Here is a 20969-nt window from a genome sequence, read left to right on the forward strand (position 1 = left end):
CAATGCGACAAAATGTACATCTACCTAGTCAGTTTAGCAGCTTAAGAGATTGATTAGGCAATCATAAATGATAGAAAAATATCACATGAAAATATTCCAATACAATCACTATCATCTTACCTATTGCTTGAGGGGAAACAATGTGTGAGAAGCCAACTGCAAATAAAATGAGAAGCAAGGAGTAAGAGACCCAGGCAAAGTACTGCAGGGGAACAGAGAACTTGAGCTCATCATATAACCAGAACTTGGCTGAAACAGACACACATTATGTTGAAACATGCAATGAACCAATGAATATATTTTTAGACAAGTAACCATTGATTACTGAACAAGCTTTGGTGGTGGGGGGGGGGGGGAGAATTGGTGTTTTACGCCGTGTCAGCAGCTAAGGCTATATTACGGCAAGCAGCCAGCCCTGTAAACAGATGCCACGTGCAGAGAAAGATCAGCGTGCCCGAGACGAGAAATGAACTCAGGGCAGCCAACCTTCACTGTATTGGTGACAGGCGCTAACAGAGCTAACCGTTGCGCCACCGGACCGCTCCAAGCTTTGTCAGAGATGTGCACTATGGAGCTTGCAAGATAGAGCAACATTGTACCTGATACACTGGATCATAAATAGCAGACTAAATTTTAATTAAAAAAAAAAAAACAGGATTGGTGGGAAAAGAAATTATATTACTTAATCTGGCCTTCTGAAAATCTTTTTTTCACATTTGTATACATTTATTTTACAATACAACATACATCTATACATACATTTACATACACACAATAGGAATAAAAATTACAGTCTAAAGAAAAAGGTACATAGTTAACAAACACTTTAGTTTACATTAAAAAACTAGCCAGTACTTCCAAGTCATAAGAAACAATTAAGGTAGCCATTGTTTTAAAGTTATCTCTTTCATTTTCCAAACGTGCATACAATATTTAATACATGTACTTTATATAAGCTGAAATAATCAAAAGAAATGTTGTTGGAAAATGTGTTTCAAACATTTTGCAAGAAGTAAAATTAAATTTAATATAGCATCTGTCTTAAAGTTATTACAGCATCTAAATATGTTCACTAAAAATCATTCTTGAAGCAATTGTACATTTCTTTGAAATACAATTATGTAGTTCTGCCAGAATATCTTCTATATTAATATCTTCCCATATTAATTAAAATTACTTTTGGCCCCAGTTTTCTATGTAGCACTGATTTGAAGTCATTTCCATTTAATATTATTAACATAAGGTACCTTTTTCAAAACAAGGTGCCAGTCAACATTTCTGTTCAATCTTTTATCCTATTTTAAACAACAGTTAGGTACATATATGTTAAATACCATTCTATCATAATATAGTTCTGCACCTTTATATACTTCATGAGTTTGTATGATAAGTGAGAGAAGATTGTTCAGTTATTATTCATTGTGTTTATTTATTTGCTATGGTCTTTATGCAACCATAAAAAGAGACAAAAGCAGTGTTTACAACATATTTGTTTTCAACAGCTTGACATGATGAAAATTTTCCTCTTTCAACAAAAAAAGCATTTAATTAAATATACATTTTTGTCCACCAAACTTCTATACAAAACTGGTTTATTCCTAATTTTAATTTTGTCATTGATAGGTTCTGAGATAATTTCTTTTCTTTCAAAGTATTTTGATAGTTTTTTTCACACACCACGCTTTCTCCAAATAACTTGCATGTTTTAAATACATCTGTCCAGTTATTGTTGACATTTATAAAAGGGCAAACTGCAGAGCCAAATTTGTCTAAATGATATTTTATATGTAAATTTAGGAATCTTTTTCCAATTCGGTTGGTTTTCTTTGTTTCACAGCCATGATAGTTTTAAGGCATTGGTATACGTTCTAATACTAGGTATGCCAATGACCTTATCATAGACAATTTTAATAGATACTTTTCTGTTAATTTTATCATTTTTCCATTCCAAACCAACCTGAAGATTTTTTAATGTTGTTAATATGATCTGGAAGGTTTGGCACCAATAGTCAAAAGTGTACTAATTTTTATAAGTTAATAACTTGAGAATTGCTAATCTTCCTATTGGGGTTAACAGTTGTTTAATCATACTTTGTACAGCATCCTAATTTTATCACTATTGCTATCTTAATTTAATTTTAAACACTCTTTTTTACATTATTAGTAAAACAAATCCCAAGAGGTTTTCTGAAAATCCTTGTAAATATCAAAAGAAACTATATTTACCAAGTCCAAGCTGATAACAGTATCATTTTTACTCATAGGGCACACTATATTTACCTTCTTGGCATTTTTCAATGATAAAATCCATGGCAAAACTTAGCAATGCCATCAAAATGCCCAGAATGGTAAGAAACACCCAGTCTTCTCCAATTTTGTTGAAAATAGCATCCCGAATGACTCTACAAAAATCTGTGAACAAAAGCAAGGGCACTTGTCTTTTAAACAGGAAGTTTAATACAAATTTTCACAGAGGATTTTATAAAATCCTTTGCAAAATATACAGAGTAACAAACACTATCATTCTACTTCAGCAAGTATTAAAAACAGAACTCGTTTCATTTTAGACTGATTAATTTATACTTTATTTGGTATATATCAAAAATGCATTTAGTTTTCAAGACTTATTTATATATCACTAACATTTTCAGGACATAATAGTAAAATTTTCTCCAAAAACATTTTACCTTTACTACTATAAAATATACACATAAGCAACAGTAAAGACATTTACGTTAATTTGACCATTCTTACAAATGTAATAAAAAAATAGAAATATTGATCTTAACATTACCAATTTTCTGAAGAAGTGTTAATAAATAACGTCTAATGCTATGAAAATTCCTGCCATAATTAATCTTTCTGTAAACAGTTTATTCTCTACTTTTATTTATTCTGTACACTTTCAATGCTTTTTTTAAAAAGCTCTTTAAATATTTGGTTCCCTCATATACAGAATTTATCTGGCTGATTATTTTGATTGTCTTTGTGTCATTAAACCACTCGCTCACTTAAAAAAGACACACAACCACAAACACAATTCACTGCCACAGTGCTGGATGTGACCAGAACTTTGAGCAAAAATAGAATTTATAGCTGTTTTCATTATAAATATTTATCGTCAATAGTTTTTTCCAATGTATAAATTATGATTTACGTATTAACAATCCTGAATTATCAGATTTATCAGCAGTTCAGAAAATAAATCATAAATTAACTCTCCCCACCATACACACATTTGAAGTAGTGTTGACATTCACATTACCATCCTAATCTCGATTATAGCTATTACCAACACCTACTACATCTTTTGCACTTTGACATCATCAATGTTTTTTCCCAGGGAAAATGCAACTGTTTTGCCTCAGATTTAAAACTTCTATTTTTTAGGTTAACTGGACATTATCTGCTAAAATTTCAATGCTCTAAAGATAACTTGGTCTTCATCCCACTGTGATATTCTGCTAAGCCTTTACAGACATCAACACCTGAGCTGAGTTCACATGCTAGGTTGACTGACGTTTTGCAAGCATTTACTGATACTATACTTGTTTCTAAGTTCTCAAGCCCACATTCTTTTTGCCTAAAAATCTGTTACAAAAACTTGTACAAGCTGTAAATCATATATCTTATCTTCAAATCAATGTACAATTTTGTGTGATCAATCTGTAAAATAACCTATGAAATAACAGAAAATTTACTCATACTCATAATCCACAACAGCTCTAATTACTAAGTTGCATGCAAATTTGTCTTTAAATAAACTTTTACTGCAGCATGTTCAGTCATTAACATAGGTTTGAAGATTAAACATTCATTACTTAGCACATCATCCCTGTACTATAAGAAACATTTAATAAAGATTTGAAAACACTGAGAAATCACAAAGAAAAAGGAATCACTAAAAAAGGAATCAGAGATCTTATTTGGAACCAGATTATACTTTCTACAAATGGTTTAACTGAAAAGACAAGAATTAACTTATCTCCGGGACTGGAAACTATACTTATGAAATGTTTTTCACTTTCAAAATACTTTGAAAGAAATAAAATTGATTTATCACTTTATGGTATGAGAGTGCAGTTTTGAGCTTCACTCTTTAAGTCATTTCCAGCCATTGTTATGTTTCAAAGAGGAAAAATTATTTTCACAGCAAAGTGACAGAAAATTATAAACATAGTAAAATATGAAAGCTTTTAAAACCAATACATGTTAAATGTACGACACATACCTAAGTAAGCCAATAATCCATAGGGCCTTTTAATATCAAGTTGTTCTGGTGCTTCATATTTTTTCAGGCGTTTGGCTTGAAATTTGGCAAATGTTCCCAACTCTCGAGTGTACTGTCCATAAAGCTGTTCAGAAAAGACAAAACATAGACTATTGTCCAGTAAGTTTCACTTAAATGAATTTACCCCGTGTCTTGCCTAATCAGCAGTAACCAAAAAAGAGAATAAAATATGCTGACATAGACAAAGAGGCCGATCAATTGAATCTTGAACTTAATCCAACAGCAGACTGAAAAGACTAAAACTACGAACTGCCCAGGGCAGTATGGAAGGCTGACTGCTTGTGACTGTATGCATCCCCATGCACTTGTATACAAAGGAAAGTTGAAGTTCATGTCGAAGCTAATGATGCAATGCTTACTCACAACATAAGGGTTAAATGGTGCTAGTTAATAATAATAAATGTGTGTTTTATATCACACATAATCACATTCGTGAAGGAGCATGCTCTCAGCACTTAAGACAAGTAGAAGACATAGACAGAATATGAAAGACAGAAGGAAAAAAAATTATGCTGACAAGTAGTAAAAGACAAACATAGAAGACACAAAAAGGGATCAGGGTACAAACAACAAAGATGGATAGTGTCATAAATCTGCAGAGGAAGAAAAGCAGGTGGACTAGTCAACTGACTATAATCACAACTATGCTGATTGGTGTAAGGAGTAATGCTTATTGAATAGATGTGTTTTTAGACTAACTAAATTGTTTTAAAACTTACTAAAATAATTGTAAATTTGCTTTGCAATTATTTTAGTAAATAATTCAGTTATTACTCAAATGATTACCAATGCAGTTCCTGGTAGCACAATGGTAACACTAACCTGGACTGTGAGAATCATAGATCATTGGTAAAGATCTCACATTTAGTACATGTAATTTCTCGTTGCATCATGCACCTACTTACAGAGCTGGAGTAGTTCACTAAGACAAAGCCTTAGTTGCCGACAACCAACCACAACCACTCCTAGTGTGTCCAGCCAAACACGGGCAATTAAGAACTGTCATGATTTTGCAACATTTCAGTATTCAGCCAAGTTTTCATTTCTGATGTAAGACCTCTGTTCTTCTCTATCGGAAGATGTCTGCACCACTGTTGAACTAATTTCCTGATTACAACTTTTCTCTTAACTGTTGTCTTATGTTATCCAGAGATACTATTCAGTCTGTTAAAATATTACTAAAATAATTTGTACACTTGCTCTCTTGATCTACAGAAAAAGTTAAAGCTAGCACAGACCTGAAATAATCTCCAGGGCATACCAGTGAAGAAATAACAGTGCTGCCGACCTCTGTTGAGAAATCTGTTTTGTGCTTATGTCTATAAAACATCTGTGATTTTGTTTTCCCTCCAAATTAGCACCAGGGTCTCATCCAGCACTTTGGACTCTGCTCCTTGTCACATGTACTGGCATATTTGGTTTTTTCGGCTCTTGCTTTTCACAAATATTTATCCTGTATGCACAGCATGTGTCATCCATATGGTACTTTCTTCTTTGACTACCCACTATATCCCCAGTTCTGTCTGGCAGATGAACATTCAGACAATCCCAATGAAAATAAATACAACTATGGTCCAATAGTACAGATGTAGATTTTCAGCTACACTGAAATTTTGTGTTTAAATTTAATACAAAACTAGAAGGGCACTCCTACTTATTAAAAAAAAAAAAACTCACATCAATAGATGTAGAATTGGATTTTTCTCTACAGTATTCTCTTCACAGTTATAGTAATAGTATATTGTATACAATTAATGTATTGAATACTTTAACTGGTATGCACATTTGGACTGGAAGTTTAATATGAGGTGTTCTGATGGTATGGTGAAACCCCTCCCTTCAAATTCCACCAAAAATCCACTTTATCTAAGGCGCCTAGCACTTCACTCTAATCCTTAACCAAGTGACTGGCTTGTTACTGCCCATTTCATGTGTTTACATTGTTGGCCTGTGCGTGTGATTGCTCCAAGAAGTCTTCAAGCATATTGTTCATTATGATCTAGTTGTTGCAACAATGTTGTCTTAAATAGCAGACTTGAACTACTCAACCGTAAAAACAAAAGATCACAGTTTGAAAAAATGGTAAATGGTAGACCAAAGACTGGATAAAGTCCAAGCCTTGCGCAGACTACTGAATAGTCCGATCAAAGTGCTTTGATTTCTCTTTATTTTGGAATGAAGGGCGTACGTGTCAGAATCCAACAATAATTAAAAGAATCGGTGTGATCCAACCAGCTGATGAGGTTGATGGAAAGTGATTAAATCTATCAAAAGAGTCCTTATGGGCCAGAATAATTACTGAATTTAGCCCATCCTTTCGTTTAAATAATACTCGTTTTTCAGTATTTGTCACTTAATTGTGTTTCCTAAACAACAGTTTCAGGCTTTGAATCGTTGGACTGTCGGCTGAATAAGAAAGCCAGCTCTCTAGACTTATCAGATTTAACAAGCCTAAATCCTTATAACATTATTCCAAGTACCTTTGCATGTCTAAGCTACTGATAGTTTCTTTTTTTTTCTCTCTCTCTCTCCCCGAACATCTGCTTAATGTACTTTAAATCATCATCCCATTTCAAGCAATAGCCGACTTGTATGCTAATTTAAGATATATTAAGCTCTATAAAACTTAGAATCACATAGATTTTGTTTCATCCTTTGTGAGAATTAAGGTTTTTAAACTTGCTAACTTAAGAAAACTTACCAGAGTTTGCTCATATCCAAACTTCTGTCGTTCCGCCATATTTCCCCCTAACCTGTTGATTGGACAGCAGACGACACTCGATCCTTCACGATTTTTAAAAAAATTTTAGTGCTGACAGGGAGTGCAGATCCCAATAAACTCTGCCAACAACAAAAGTTTTATTGGTCTTAAGTGGATTGGTGCATTCCGTGCCACTTGCTGTCGGCGGTGTACAGCAGTGATGACCGGACGTGCTGCAGGGTGGGGAAGCTCGCGTACACGCACCCACTCACTGAGGTTTGGGTGAGGTAGCGATGCGGAGGTGGACTCTGTGTACTTGAAGTCATCGCCCACTAAACACTCTTGAAGACAAACTTGTTATCAGAATGAGCAGTTATATTGGTTATGAATTACCTAACAATCCAATAACATTTTATATTGATAGCTGTAAAACATTTCCGGATTTTATACGGATGAATGATTTTTGTCAACATGGAGCTCGTGCTATTTGCATACAATGGCCAGCTCACAATTGCTTCCATACGACAGGAGACTTATTACCTAAGAAATTTTCGCCATTGAGACATTTAACATCTAACTGTACTAATTCATAATGTTGTTTAAAAAGTGAAAACTTGAAGGACTATAAGTCTGTGTGTACTCCAGCAGTTGTTCCTACAAAAATCATATAACTTGAAAGGTATGTTATCGTTAATTTTCCTTGTGCTTTTTAATGTTCAAAAAAAAATGTGAGAACAACTTTAGGAGGGCTCATTGCATTGACATATGTTGTAATCTAACCCGTTTTTCGTGGGTTGTAAACATATCAGTCCGTATAGTATACTGTGTAGTATATTGTAGTATATGTCCATGATCTTGTTTATAAGTAAAATAACTGAAGGTAAAGATCTAATTATAATGACTTACAGTGCGTTTTAATCAATATCACTGCGTTTAGGTTTATATTTATTATATTTTTCTGTCATCATCTGTTGTGTTTGCAAGTTTAAGTCGTGCAGTTTGTAACAATGAACATAGTACCCCATGCAGGGGGAAAAGTTTAATTGCTACAGCCCCCATACAACTGCATATGTTTTAGGTTGAAAGAATTCCGTCTACAAGAATATGCAAAAGCAGAAGGCTGATTAAGGAAGTGAATTTGATTGTAGTTATTTGTGATCTTCATTAACAAAGAACGTTAATTCCCATCGTTTAGTGAAAGTGTGCACGATATGCACAAGATTCATTCTAGTTTAGAGACAAATCATCTTATACATATGTGTATGTATATTTACATGCATTATAGACATAAATGCTTGAACATTCAGTTTTACATTAATATAAATTTTATTTCATTCCAGATTTTTTTTCAGTAATCACAATGAACCCTTCATTCTCTTTTCTCAAGTCTTTTTTTCACAAAAATTAAAAAAAAAGTAGCTTATTCATTAACACACACATCTGTACATGAACTAAATAGTGCTTTCTCTTTCAGTTATCCATTTGTACATGTCCACAAATGGGCACATAAAACATTAAACAGATACTTGTGAATTTGTGTGCACATACACACAGACCATTTATCCATTAATATTATTGTAATGAAACATCCCATACAAGTTCTAGTTCCCCTCTCCTCTTTAAGCATTCTTGTGAGTTCTTTTCATGACACTGATACAGATGCAAGTAAAATAAAAATGTAAAACTTTTCTTCATTAGAACTTAAAATTTAAGATCCTTCTCAAGAAGAAAAAAAAAATTTTATTTTGAAGCTAAAGTGAAATGGATGACATTAAACATTCAAATTACACAGCATCTGTAAAGCTGCCTCTAAATTAAGTTGCCTAGGTACCTAGTAAAAGAGCATGACTTATTTATCATCTGCTAATCATATATGCTGCCTTTCCTAGACACCTGAGTTATAGCAATCTGATAAGTATTTGATTTAGTTTGCAACTGTTCTTTGGCTTCCTGCCAAACCAGACACTAGTGCATTGTACCTGCATTAGCTGATGTTTCAATTGGTAAGGCTGCCTGAGTTGTAAATTATTTTATGTCTCTGAAAACTGCTTGTCAGCATTGATACCCTCATCATGAAACTACCAGTATAGTTGATATCTTGTATCTGTCAACATATACATATATATTGAAAAATAATGCAGTGAATTGAACAACATTTGACTGCTTTTGTGAGTGATCTTGACTTAGAATACCTTGCAGTAAACTGTATTTAATAATAGTATGCTAGTGCACCTGCAAGTTTTTTTTTAATTAATTCATTGTTGCAACAGACACAAAGTTACAGTAAATAAAAGGCTGTCAGATGTAACTTCACATTTGTTGACATTTACACATTCTGGAATATAATGCTTGAGGTGTGTTTTTTACGTTCAAAAGATCAACTCTGCCAAGATGCAACTTTGTGAAAGCTGGTAATCAAAAGTGTCTACTTGCATGTCTTATAATCCTTAAAAAAGGCTAGGTAATTGTAAATAATCTATGGCAAGATTTTTTCAAATGCATTCTGAGATAACATTTCAAATACTTTCAATTTCAAAAAACTAAATTGTTTTAAACAAACAGCTGTGGCATTTTCCAGCTGTCACAGTTCAAGTGTATATATGACTGAGCACAGTTACAGTATCAAACACATTCAAAACAGTACAAAACTGAAAAAAGAACTTGCATACCATGTGCAGCATTGACATTAGCCTCCCTTTAAGTTAAAGTTTTGGATGATAAATAATTAAAACCTCTATTAGCAGCGCTTTAAAAATACATGTACTGGCACACATAATGGGCTGTTACTACAAATAGTTAACAATTCTTTTTTTTAAAAATCGGTGTCTTTGACAGGAACTCTCAGTCAAAGTATGTTAAATGCTATTTGTGACTTTTTCGTGATAGCTGACCAGTTGTTCGTGGTTCTTTTTTTCTTTTTTCTTTTTTTTTTTTTTTTTTGTCACATCAGTGTAGGTCAATGGCCTCACATTTTTGACTTCTAATCTATTTTAAATAAAGGATACAATACAGAGATCAAATTACTTAATTAGTTTTTCCAGGTCTATTAGATAATTACGTTTTTCTGTTTCCACTTTATGCATGCACTCATATTTAACTTGGTGAGAAAAAAAATTTTAATGTTTATTCACAGGTATATATGTACATTTATACACATACAGTACAATATAAGTATAGAAAAAAGAGAAAGGGAACAACTTGAACTTGAATCTGCCGAAAGCAAAAGCTGTTGTGCTGCAAATTCAGAATTCAATGACATAAATTTTAGGACAAGAGAAGCCTTTGGTAATCGTTTGCTATGAATACAAAATCATCCTCCCATGTTTTGCTTAGGTATCAGGGACATCTTGACTGCATTTTAGTTGACATTTCCCAGGAATAAAATGCACATCAGATTTTGCAGTTTTACATAATCTTCCTATCCTTGTTAGGTTTAGTCCCTTACTTTTACATTTTTTGCCAGGTTTTAATTTCTTTTATTTAAATTGCATTTTTTTACAACATTCACTTGGGCCACAACCCTGCATTTAAAAGCTTATCAAGGGACAATAAACTGATTTACAGGTATGATGCACAAAATACTGAATAAGTTTTGGCAACTCATCACTTCCTGCACAATAATTTAATGGAGGCAAATAATTTTTATATGTAATCAATGTGGGACTATAGCATTGTCTTTTAAAGTTTTCTGCTGGGTAGAATTGGAGAGATGACAAACTTAAATTAATTATTTTTATTTCAGGCAATTAAGAAAAAAATCAATTTATATATCTTTTTGTTCTTATTTTAAAAAATAATTTTAAGTTCCTTACAGTGACTTGTACTGTTGAATGAGATACTGGAAAAAATTCAAGTTTTAGGCTAGACCTTCCGGTACTATCTATAGAACAGCTTGCAGTATTCAGTATGGGATAGCATCCATGTAATGTATACATTTCATTTTTCGCAAGAAATACTTATATTTTGGTCTTCTAAAACTTTTGAATTGCGATATAGTAATTTAAGGTTAACACTACATCTGCCAATTAAGAAAAAAAATGACTGGCCCATTTGCTATAAATTTCTTAACATAGGAAAGTGTACAAAATGTACTGGACACAAGATACCTGATAAGACAGCAGAGATTACCAAAATGACAATATGTGATAATCTACCTACCATGTCTCCAGACAGGCAAGAATAATAGTGTCACTGTCAACTGCTATTCCGCTTTCCTGTGTCGATCACAAGCAGCTGTGAACATCTGGTACTTTGTTTTTCATATATCCATGACAATGTACATAAGGCAATTTGTCCTTTGCTTTTTAGTTTTCATGCGAATTTTGTTGTCTCTAGCAATGGCAATGATGAAATATTTGGTTCCTTGATGGAACTGACACAAGTGTTGACATGGTGGGCATGTCACTCTCCACTCATGCCCATTAAAGGAGGCAGGCAGTGTCTCTGTTAGCAATAATGCACCACCCTGTCTTTGTTGTCTACACCAACATCATGCAGTCAATCTTGCACTTGAGTCTGACTCATCAGTTTTAGCAGAAATGTGCTGATTCTTATTCAAAGTATTAGCAGCATTGGATACATGATCTGGCTGCCAAACACAAGTAGTCATAAAAATCTGGCCCTTGAAATCAGTTGATCCACTTTTCAAACAGCAGTAGTGGTGGGCCCCTGTTTGTGATTTTGGTTGTCACTGTTTGAAGTTACTTCATGCAGGCGATATTCATCTGTAGGCGGTATGTTGTGGACGATCTCCAGCTCCTCCATGTCTATGGCCACTTCCTCCTCTTCGTCATCATCCATATTTGATTTTTTTCCTTTGTTTGCCGCCTGTGAATCCAACTGTCCTTGAATGGCATTCCGCAACTGAAATGTGAAAGGTTTAGATGAGGCAGAGCAAAAATGCCTACCAGTTACTGAATACTCTAACCAAGACAGGTCAACAAAAACAAAACAAAAAATTTAAAAAAATGTTATTGGCATTTTCTCCCTGGAAGCTCAATGAATTGAATACACAACAAGCAACCCCAACCGATCTGAGTCTCTCACACACTCACATGCATGCAAACATGATTTTTTAACTAACGTTTCTGCTAAATTACTATACAGGCTACATGCACACACAAATATGTAGTAAATTTCTAGAGGGTTGAAAATTTAAATCTCATCCTCAATTCCTCAATGTATAACTTCCCTAAGACAACAAAGTTATGAGGGCAACATTCTTCATATTTACCTCTTGCAATCCAACAACACCAACAAGATGACCAATGTTTGTCACATATGCATGGTTGAGTCCAAGAAGGGAGAACAAAGAATGAACCTGTTCAAAGAGCATCTCCTATTAGCATGTTGATCTAACAGCACCACATGCAGTAATGCTACATGGTGTCACAGATTTCATATCATTTTGATGGCATACAGTTTTATGCCTCATGATTCTGACATAGTATTTTTCGTATAGCAGTGGTTCAAAATTTTACCATGTTTGTCACATGAAAGTTTGACGGCATAGTAATCAGTTTCACAATGGCTAGTAAAGTATACAACAGCGCAACAAATTGCTAGCTGCTGGAAGTTGAAATAGATCTTTTCTGTAAGTAAAATGCTGATTCAGATGGGATGGTGTGAGAGAAAAACTTTCTGACCTTATGAAGAGATGTGCGCTCTACAAGCTGGAAAGGAGCTGGATCAATCTGCACGCCTTCCCAGTCCACAGGCATGGATAGTTGTGCTTCCTCCCATGCCTGGTGCTGTTGACAATCACAGAGCACTTACATGCAATCACAGCATAGGATGACAAGGAGGCTAGTTCACTGAAAACATGCTGCTCAAACAGAAGTTCTAAATAGTACTACAGTAATACCTCCTTATTAAGGCCTTCCCTGCAATCCCTCTAAAATACAATCCAAAAATTTTCAGACATATTTTACGACTGACAGTTTGTGCTCTGTTTTGACTTTCTTGCAGAAGTCACACATTGAACAATAATTAAAAACATTTTAAAATGTTTAATTCCTGGCTGATTTTTTGTCCCATATTATACATTTCTGCAGAAGTAGCTTAAAGTAACAATTTGAAATTAGATTTCTTGCCTCTTCCTTTACAAGTGTACATAGGTTGATTGTGTTTCATTAAAATCTTTTGCATAAATAGCTTTTAGATTCTTGTGAATTATGCTTATTTTAAGAAGATATCTTTGTCTACCACAGTACTGATCTGCTGCTTTTATCTAGAGAGTTGACTTAATAGGAGTCTGAAGTTATTGTTCATGGAATAAAAGTAGACTGATTTCCCTCAGTTGTGACCTAATTTTAGTGGATTATAGTAAGTCTTAATTGGGAGGTTTTCCTGTATATATTAGCTAAGGGCAACAAGGTATGAAAAATCAAGTGAGATAACAAATGATGCAGGATATAGCAGGTAGAAATAGTTCCACAAACATGTCATAAAAAAACAGGCTCTAACAGAAATACACTATCCAACATAATTCTAAACTCACCTCCATTTGTGTGAGCTGCCTCATTCTTCTGGCAACTGGAGGCTGAAATAAAAATGAAGGATGACTACTACAAAATTAGAATTTCCCTCACTCAGGGTTCATAACAACAGTCACAGTCCAGATATAACAATGTTCATAATGCTAAAATAAAAATGAAACTGACAGAACACCTAAGAGACACAGCAGGAATGAAAGAAATTTGAAGAAGTCATGCTCTCAGCTTGTTTCCTTCAATTAACCTGAGGTAAAATAAAATGCTGAATTTATGAATAATGCAAGCTACAGCTTGTCATGATTTCCTCTCCCTGGACAATGATCACTTAATACCAATTGTGTTATGAGTTCACCACAACAGCATTGACTAGCTTTTTAAAATTCTGTGTGTTCATTTGTCTTTTGTGACAACAAAATGAATGGACTAAATAATTGTCCACAACGCTACACAGAGACAGCAATCATCTGAGTACAATGTAAAGGTTGGTGATAAATTTTAGTGCTATTTGCTAAGGTGATTTAACAGAAAGATGATTTAACAGAAAATGTCTACAATGAATCCAAAATGTTTAAACATCTTTATATCATCTTAAATGTTGCAATGTATTTACTGCTTGCACACCACATCATATGATGTCAGAGAACAACACATTTACAGCACATTTACTCACCAGTTTGACCTTTTTGCCCAAGCTAGCACTGCTGCTTCTCTGAAATAAAATCAACTGTGTTAAAACCAACCTGTAAGTCAGAAAAATATTCAACTTAATTGTGCACTTTGGTCAATTCATCATATTCTACCTCTGTAAAGTAATAAAACAATATTTCTATGGTGGAAGGTCACACTCTTATTAAAAAAAATATGAATGCAGAATAAATGAAATTACAAATTTTTTTAAATTAAATCACTTTGGAAAAATATCTGTAAATTACAGTATGAAAACCTAACAACTAGAAAACTTTAAGATACACCAGAGCTGTTTGAAAAATTACTGAGAGAAAGATAGAGGAAATGAGAGATCAGGAGGGGAGAGGGTGAGAACTTGAGCTCAAACTCTTTTCATCTGACTATTACTGCCAATATCACAAGGTGAACTTCATTTCCCTACATTCACACATACCTGTATGCTCTCATTCACTTACAGTCTTACATGTATAAACATTCATATGCATTTAAGTCTGTACACTTAAGAGATAGACGTGTTACATTGGGGTTCTGATCTTATTACATCCTCGTTGGCTCATTCACAAAATTGACTGTCATTTATATTAAAAACGTTCTGGATATAAATCAAGCAGTTCTTAATTGTGAAAATTGATGTCTGACTCCCAACTGAAAACAAACCAATTAGGCATCCCGAAAACATTTTACATTTACATGTTCAAAATACAGTTCTGGTGGGAGGACATTTTTATAGACACGATACAAATAGAAACAGTCACTATATGCCTTATACGAGCAAGATAATCCATTCTTGCTGACCAACATCAGTTATTCTTTGTTTCATGGCTAGAAAAAATATTTTATGATCGCCCACAGACTGGTTAAAAACCATACATGGTTGAAACCCATAGATCCCAGCATTACTCGTACTTCTGTAACCCATGCAGTTCATTTTTCCTTGAGCATCCAAAAACATGTATATGCTTGTTTGGGTATATGCATGGTCTATGTTCATCAGCATGAGGTGGAACCATAACTTATTAGATTTTATGCAGCAGTTAACCAAGAGTGGGTATAGTGCCCGATCGAGTTCTCCATGCACCATAATTTTTATCTGATGGTGTGCGGACTGGGACATTTAAAAACTTTTTACCAGCAAAAAGGTGCACTTTTTCAACAGGACTGTCGTCTTGTAAAAGCCGCCATATTTCAGCGGTATATAAAAGCACAGGTTGAACAATGGAGTCAAATAATTTTAAAAAGGTTTGTCTTGTCATATTATTATAGTAGTATGGAATTTGTATATAGTAGTATGGAACATGGCATGCATACACACGCACACAGGACAGGTACAGGCTTGGCGGTGGGGGGTGGGTGGGTAACTACTGGCCGGGTGACAACCCCGTGACCGAAGGACAGCTGGAGGGGGTCGACTAGTGACGTGATGGAGGTGCTGGGATGGGGATGTTGTTTTGGAGGGAAGTCGAGCGTGAAGAGGGCAGATCGAGGGAGAACGTGTGGGGACAGCGCAGAGGTGAGAGCGCGAGTGTGAGGTGTGGAGGTTACGCTTTAGCCAGAACCATCGACTAGACTTGGAACCCATGAAAGTGTTAATTGTGTTTGGTTATTGTGGTGAGATCGGACAAGCAGCCCCATCTACGCTGTTACATTATCAATCCTTTTAAATGCTTTTACTATTTCAACTGTAGTTTTCTTCCCCTTGCCGTCTGGCGCCCTGAGGAAGGAACTCATTGTTGTAGTGATGGTGAATCCCAAATAAACATATAGCTGTTAACCACCTCCAGCAGTTTCTTCTCATATAATAGACCATTTTTCCTTTCACCTTAAGAAACTGCCCTTTCTAAAGACTTTAGTTTTATCACGGTTAATTTCTATAGTCCAAGCTGTAGGTATAATGTCACATTATCGGATTTTGAATGTCCGTCAGCGTACTTAATTGATAGTAGAACACTAGAACTAGTTCATCAGCAAACATAAAGATAAACAATTATACCATATGGTCACAATTGAACACCGTGTTTGCCATTGGCAGATATTTTCTCAGCTGTTTCGTTCATAATAAGTGAGAATAATGTTGGAGGGGATGAGAGAGAGAAAGAGTGTGTGAGAGGGTGTGTGTGTGTGCAAACATGCATGTGCATATGGATGTGCAGATGTGTGTCGTGTCCTCCAAAAACTCACAGCACTAGTGATTTTGAATGGTCTGTCTTCTATACGACTCTCTCTACGCTGACGAGAAAGTTTCCTGTAAAACTGGTTCAGTTCATCTGATGAAGAAAAAAATCAGAACTTTTCATCATTGACACAAAAGAAGGTGATTAATAAGTTTAGAATTCTTGCTTCCTTTCAGATCATTTTATTATTATTTTTTTAATTCTCTTAACCATTTTTATTTACTTTAGTGTATACTTCTCATACATGTTTAGACCTTTTCTAAAGATCTAAAATATATCTGCTTGACATAAAGTATACAATAAATGCCAGTATAAACTACCTATGGTAATGTAGATATACCTAGACCATTTCAGATTTACTTCATCCAATCACAGAATTTTCATACCTTTCATGTCCCCTGTACTAGCACATCGAGACAGCCCAGGGGAAGAAGCTGACTTCTTGAGAATAGAGCGTAAGGGCACATTGACAGTATTGTAGCCTGTTGATGAACTGTTGTCTGCAGTACTCACAGAAGTCTGTGAAATCTGCAAGCAGTATAAGTAATAATAATCATCACCGTCTTCTTCTTCAGATTCAGGCTGAGTTGTGACACAAATGTCTAAATGCCTACAAGACGTGACAATTCTTGGTTGCTACATCAAAGATGACTCACTCTGGAAACAAAAATTCTGTGCTTAATTATTCATTTTGTTTTCTCATTTATTCCCTCTTTATTAAAATTTTCTTTTTTTTTTCTTCTTTTTTTTGTGTGTTCATTTTCATTTTAGGTTTGCAGGGATAGATAATGGTCAACTTAAATTTTAAAATTTAGAAAATGGTTCACATGATTGAAAATGTACTTCAACCATTTGCAGATTTTATAAACTATGTTAACTCGATTCCATTGTGATTAAGTGGCTGTTGGCTATTTTATCATGTCACACAAGGTAACCCTCCCTGCTTATTAGTCTTTCACTTTTTTTAAAACTTGTTTTCATTTTAATATGACACAAGGAAATTACTCACCACATTAAGATTAGGTGACTGGTCAGTGTCCTTTTTCTCTTCAATTTCACTGACAGTCTCCACTGCCTGTGCATCTTCATCTACTCGTGTCACCTGGAAGCGGGGAATTGGTCCTCCTTGGGGAGTTAAGCCAGTTGGTGCTGAAGGAAGGGGACACTGAGGACTTCCATTATCATCTGGACTATCATCAGGAACATAAACAGGTGTGTCTGGACTGAGGTGAACTAGCAGCATGCGCTCTAGCTCATAGCGCTGAATGGATCCCAGTAGTGTCCGTGACTCTAAGCATCAGGCAAATAGATTAGATCAGTTGTTTGTACATCTTCTATTGTCTTTAAAATAGTTTTAAAATTTTCTGTCTATACACATCACAAAGTTATGAAACAGCCAGAAACCTATGAAGAACGCATGCATATGCACTCACTTGCACACAACACACCTAAATGCAAATGAAAAAAGGATGTCACCTAAATTGTTCACAAGAGGATAAGTCCGATGCTTTGTGCTCAGCAGTAAATCCTGAAGGTCTCTGTATGTGGCTGTGAATGGCACAAACTTGACATCACGGATCATGATGTCCTCCACAAACATTCGCCATGTACTGCACATCAAACACACATACACAAATAGGCTTCAGCAACACTGTCTCAACAACACCTAACTTTCACATAAAATGCATACAAACTCACCCTGACACATGGAATTCAGTGACTATCCAAACAATGTCCTGAACCATGATCAGTATCTAGAGACAGAGCAGTGGCAATAAAGAGAGATGTGAATAATATAGATATGAATAATTTAAGCAAGGTCTAGTGAGTTTAACTGGTGTGTATATATATATTCTACATGTGAATGAATGGGACTTTACTCATTGCTATATCAACCACCCATTGGTCAGATAGAAAGGGTGACAAAATTTCACAGGTGGCACAAACACATAATTAAGAATGACCACCCAGCACCACTACCTCTTCACCCCCCACAAAAAGCACTATAATTTGTGGTGTGTCTTTGCTAAGAAGCACCTATACTTTTGTTCCTCTGCTTAAGCAGTGAATAGATTCTTGGCCCACAAAGTATCAACAAAAACTGCATTTAGTCATGATGCTGTATATACCACAGTATATCATGTTTCAAAGTGTAATATGCTACAATATTATAAATTATCACCAAGTAAGATGCAATATTTTTTATAAATAGTAAAATTAAGTTATGTCAAATAGAAACAGGTGCAAACTTTTAGTGACATTTTTAAATTTTCATAGAAATTTCTTTCCTGCATTTTCAAACCATAAACCATTTTTACAAACTCACATGGGAAATGCATGTATGAGGTATACCTATAATTTTCCTTACACCCAATTAAGCCACTTACTGCATAAAACTAACTCCTGCTGCCTGAATGATCAGTCCCTGACAGTCACATTTAATAAACAGCTGGAGCCAGCATGTTTGAACCTGTATTCTGCCTGTTGCTGCTGGAATTCTCAATGAGAAATAAATGCCAATATATATCTGCTTATCTTTGGTTGCATATGCTGCATCATGAAGGACAGCCTGCAGCATCTTAGTATAAAAATGATAACCCTTAATGACACTCACTCAGTTCTAGAAGACTGGATGTCTGGCAAGTATGGCAGTCGCCGTAAACGGATAATGCTGTCATAAAAGGAGGGTTGTAACATATTTGCTACAAAATTGGCGATCAGTACTGATATCTGCAAAATGAAAAAAAATAAATAGATAAAACTAAATAAAAACAGGAAATGCCAGTGAAAAAATACTGTACTTTAATCAACTCAAATTTATTGTCACTATGCTGATTATAAAATAATGAGAAAAACCTTTCCTTAATACTGTTCATCACACAATAATCACTTTCTGCAATCAATTAATGTGTGAAAAATAAAAATCATGTGCAAAGCAACAATTCCATAATATTTTACAATTTCTTCATCTCTTCTGAACAATATACATGCATGTTTCTTTGTGTTTAATTAACATTGCAGTAATTACTACTTTAACAGACACACATGTACTTACAACTGCTGGCAAAACATGACTAATCTGGCCTGTCATCTCAAACACCATGACAGATGTTGATATTGACCTTGTCACCGCTCCAGCAAAAGATGCAGCACCTTCAAGTCACAAATTGGCATTCTCTCAAGGTTTATCAATCATATTTAACAGTGAATGTGTTGTCCAACAACCATCTAAACTGAATGTATATAAATAATATAAAATAGGAACAGGAAAGAAAATATAACTTGGAAGAAATTTTAAAAACATTAACAATATTAATTTCTAACAATAAGCCAGCGACAGCCCTATGCCCCACTGGGGGTGAATAGGAACAAGAAGTATAAGCCAATGAGGCAGAAAACTCATGAAAAAAAATAGACAACATGCATAAATTTTTAAAAAGGAAAGCATAGAGGCTGGGAAAAGGAAGGGAAGTGGAGCACCTGTTACACTGCAGCAAGCACATGTATATTAATGCGCCAGTTGATATGCTGGTGTACCATGTGGGAATGGAGTCTTGCATTAGTCTTCCTTTATGCAATCTTTTTCGTATGTGATCCTTTGCCTACAACACCCATTTCCTCATCTCCCACCCTATGCCCCGTACTGCCTTGTGTAAAGTTGTGTGCAGATAGAAGCACTCACTCTCCCAGAAACATCTACTACATCAATCTGCCTATTATACAGAATCTCTCTTAAGGATGTGACTTCCTATTGAAACATTTTGTAAACAGTACAACTTAGAATACTGAAGTCGTGCTCCTGTCTTCTCCTTTTTTCCTGACATGCAATATGTTTTGATGCTCACTAAGCATAGTCCAACACATGGAATAAGAAGTCTAGTTTACAGATCATATACAGCAAGCTCAGAATGAGAATTCTTGAGTCTCAGGTTATAAAAACAGTAATTTATGCCTTGATAAAGCTATCAGACAAAAAAAAAAAAAGACAACAGAATTTAATTAAAGGAAATAACTGATCAAAAGTTATTAAATCATGATGAAATGTGTCAGCATGTTTTCTATTACTCCAGAATATTTTTCTCAAAAATAAATTGAGCTCACCAACAACAGCATAACCACCAGGCACAATCAAGCGATAACTGTCTCCCACTGGGATACCTTCTGGGAACCATGCAGCCATGCTCTCACCCACCAGACGACCAAATCCAGCTCCTGTGGAAAAAGGACTCTTCATAACCACAGATCAAGCCTGTCAGTAAACATTGTATATCTTTTGCTAGTCAGAAACTTAGTTTCTATTTTTATTCAGTTACCAAACCTTAATGTCCAGTCATTAATAAATAACACTTGAAATAAATAACATCAGACAGTTTTCATCCCGTAACCTACATTTGTTTTCTTTGTGATCTTTCTTTAGAAAGGTTTTATGTACCTTTTAAGTTCTCAGATACATTAGTATGGACTTTGTATGATTTTCCTGAATTTTTTGCTGATCTGTTATCCAGTTTTAATCATCCTCTTTATTCATGTTTCTTGTTTAAATAAGGGAGAGAATAGCATAGTGGTTAGAGCAAGGCCATCCAAGCCCAAAGAAGCACACACTATCCTGTTTTATACCAATATGA

General features: G+C 34.8%; 2 protein-coding genes across 4 annotated transcripts in view; both read right to left on the minus strand.

The window, feature by feature from the left end:
- LOC112556384 (chloride channel protein 2-like) overlaps positions 1-7639 on the minus strand; it is a 29805-nt gene extending 22166 nt beyond the window's left edge. The window contains exons 1-4 of the mRNA XM_025225346.1: positions 6993-7639; positions 4232-4355; positions 2281-2412; positions 121-249 (exon numbers count right to left, since the gene is read on the minus strand). Coding sequence (XP_025081131.1) covers positions 121-249; positions 2281-2412; positions 4232-4355; positions 6993-7031 — 424 coding nt within the window. The 5' untranslated portion in view covers positions 7032-7639. The remainder of the gene's footprint in view (positions 1-120; positions 250-2280; positions 2413-4231; positions 4356-6992) is intronic.
- A 725-nt stretch (positions 7640-8364) lies between these two features.
- Positions 8365-20969, minus strand: part of LOC112556382 (chloride channel protein 2-like) — a 38213-nt gene continuing 25608 nt past the window's right edge. For all 3 annotated transcript variants that reach the window (XM_025225343.1, XM_025225344.1, XM_025225345.1), the window contains 12 exons: positions 20446-20556; positions 19400-19497; positions 18959-19074; positions 17821-17954; positions 17354-17634; positions 16731-16872; positions 16352-16437; positions 14157-14195; positions 13492-13533; positions 12638-12742; positions 12226-12312; positions 8365-11855 (listed from right to left, as the gene is read on the minus strand). In XM_025225343.1, coding sequence (XP_025081128.1) covers positions 11637-11855; positions 12226-12312; positions 12638-12742; positions 13492-13533; positions 14157-14195; positions 16352-16437; positions 16731-16872; positions 17354-17634; positions 17821-17954; positions 18959-19074; positions 19400-19497; positions 20446-20556 — 1460 coding nt within the window. In that variant the 3' untranslated portion in view covers positions 8365-11636. The remainder of the gene's footprint in view (positions 11856-12225; positions 12313-12637; positions 12743-13491; positions 13534-14156; positions 14196-16351; positions 16438-16730; positions 16873-17353; positions 17635-17820; positions 17955-18958; positions 19075-19399; positions 19498-20445; positions 20557-20969) is intronic.

This window comes from Pomacea canaliculata, linkage group LG2, assembly GCF_003073045.1.
Source record: "Pomacea canaliculata isolate SZHN2017 linkage group LG2, ASM307304v1, whole genome shotgun sequence".
NCBI classification, from domain to species: domain Eukaryota; kingdom Metazoa; phylum Mollusca; class Gastropoda; order Architaenioglossa; family Ampullariidae; genus Pomacea; species Pomacea canaliculata.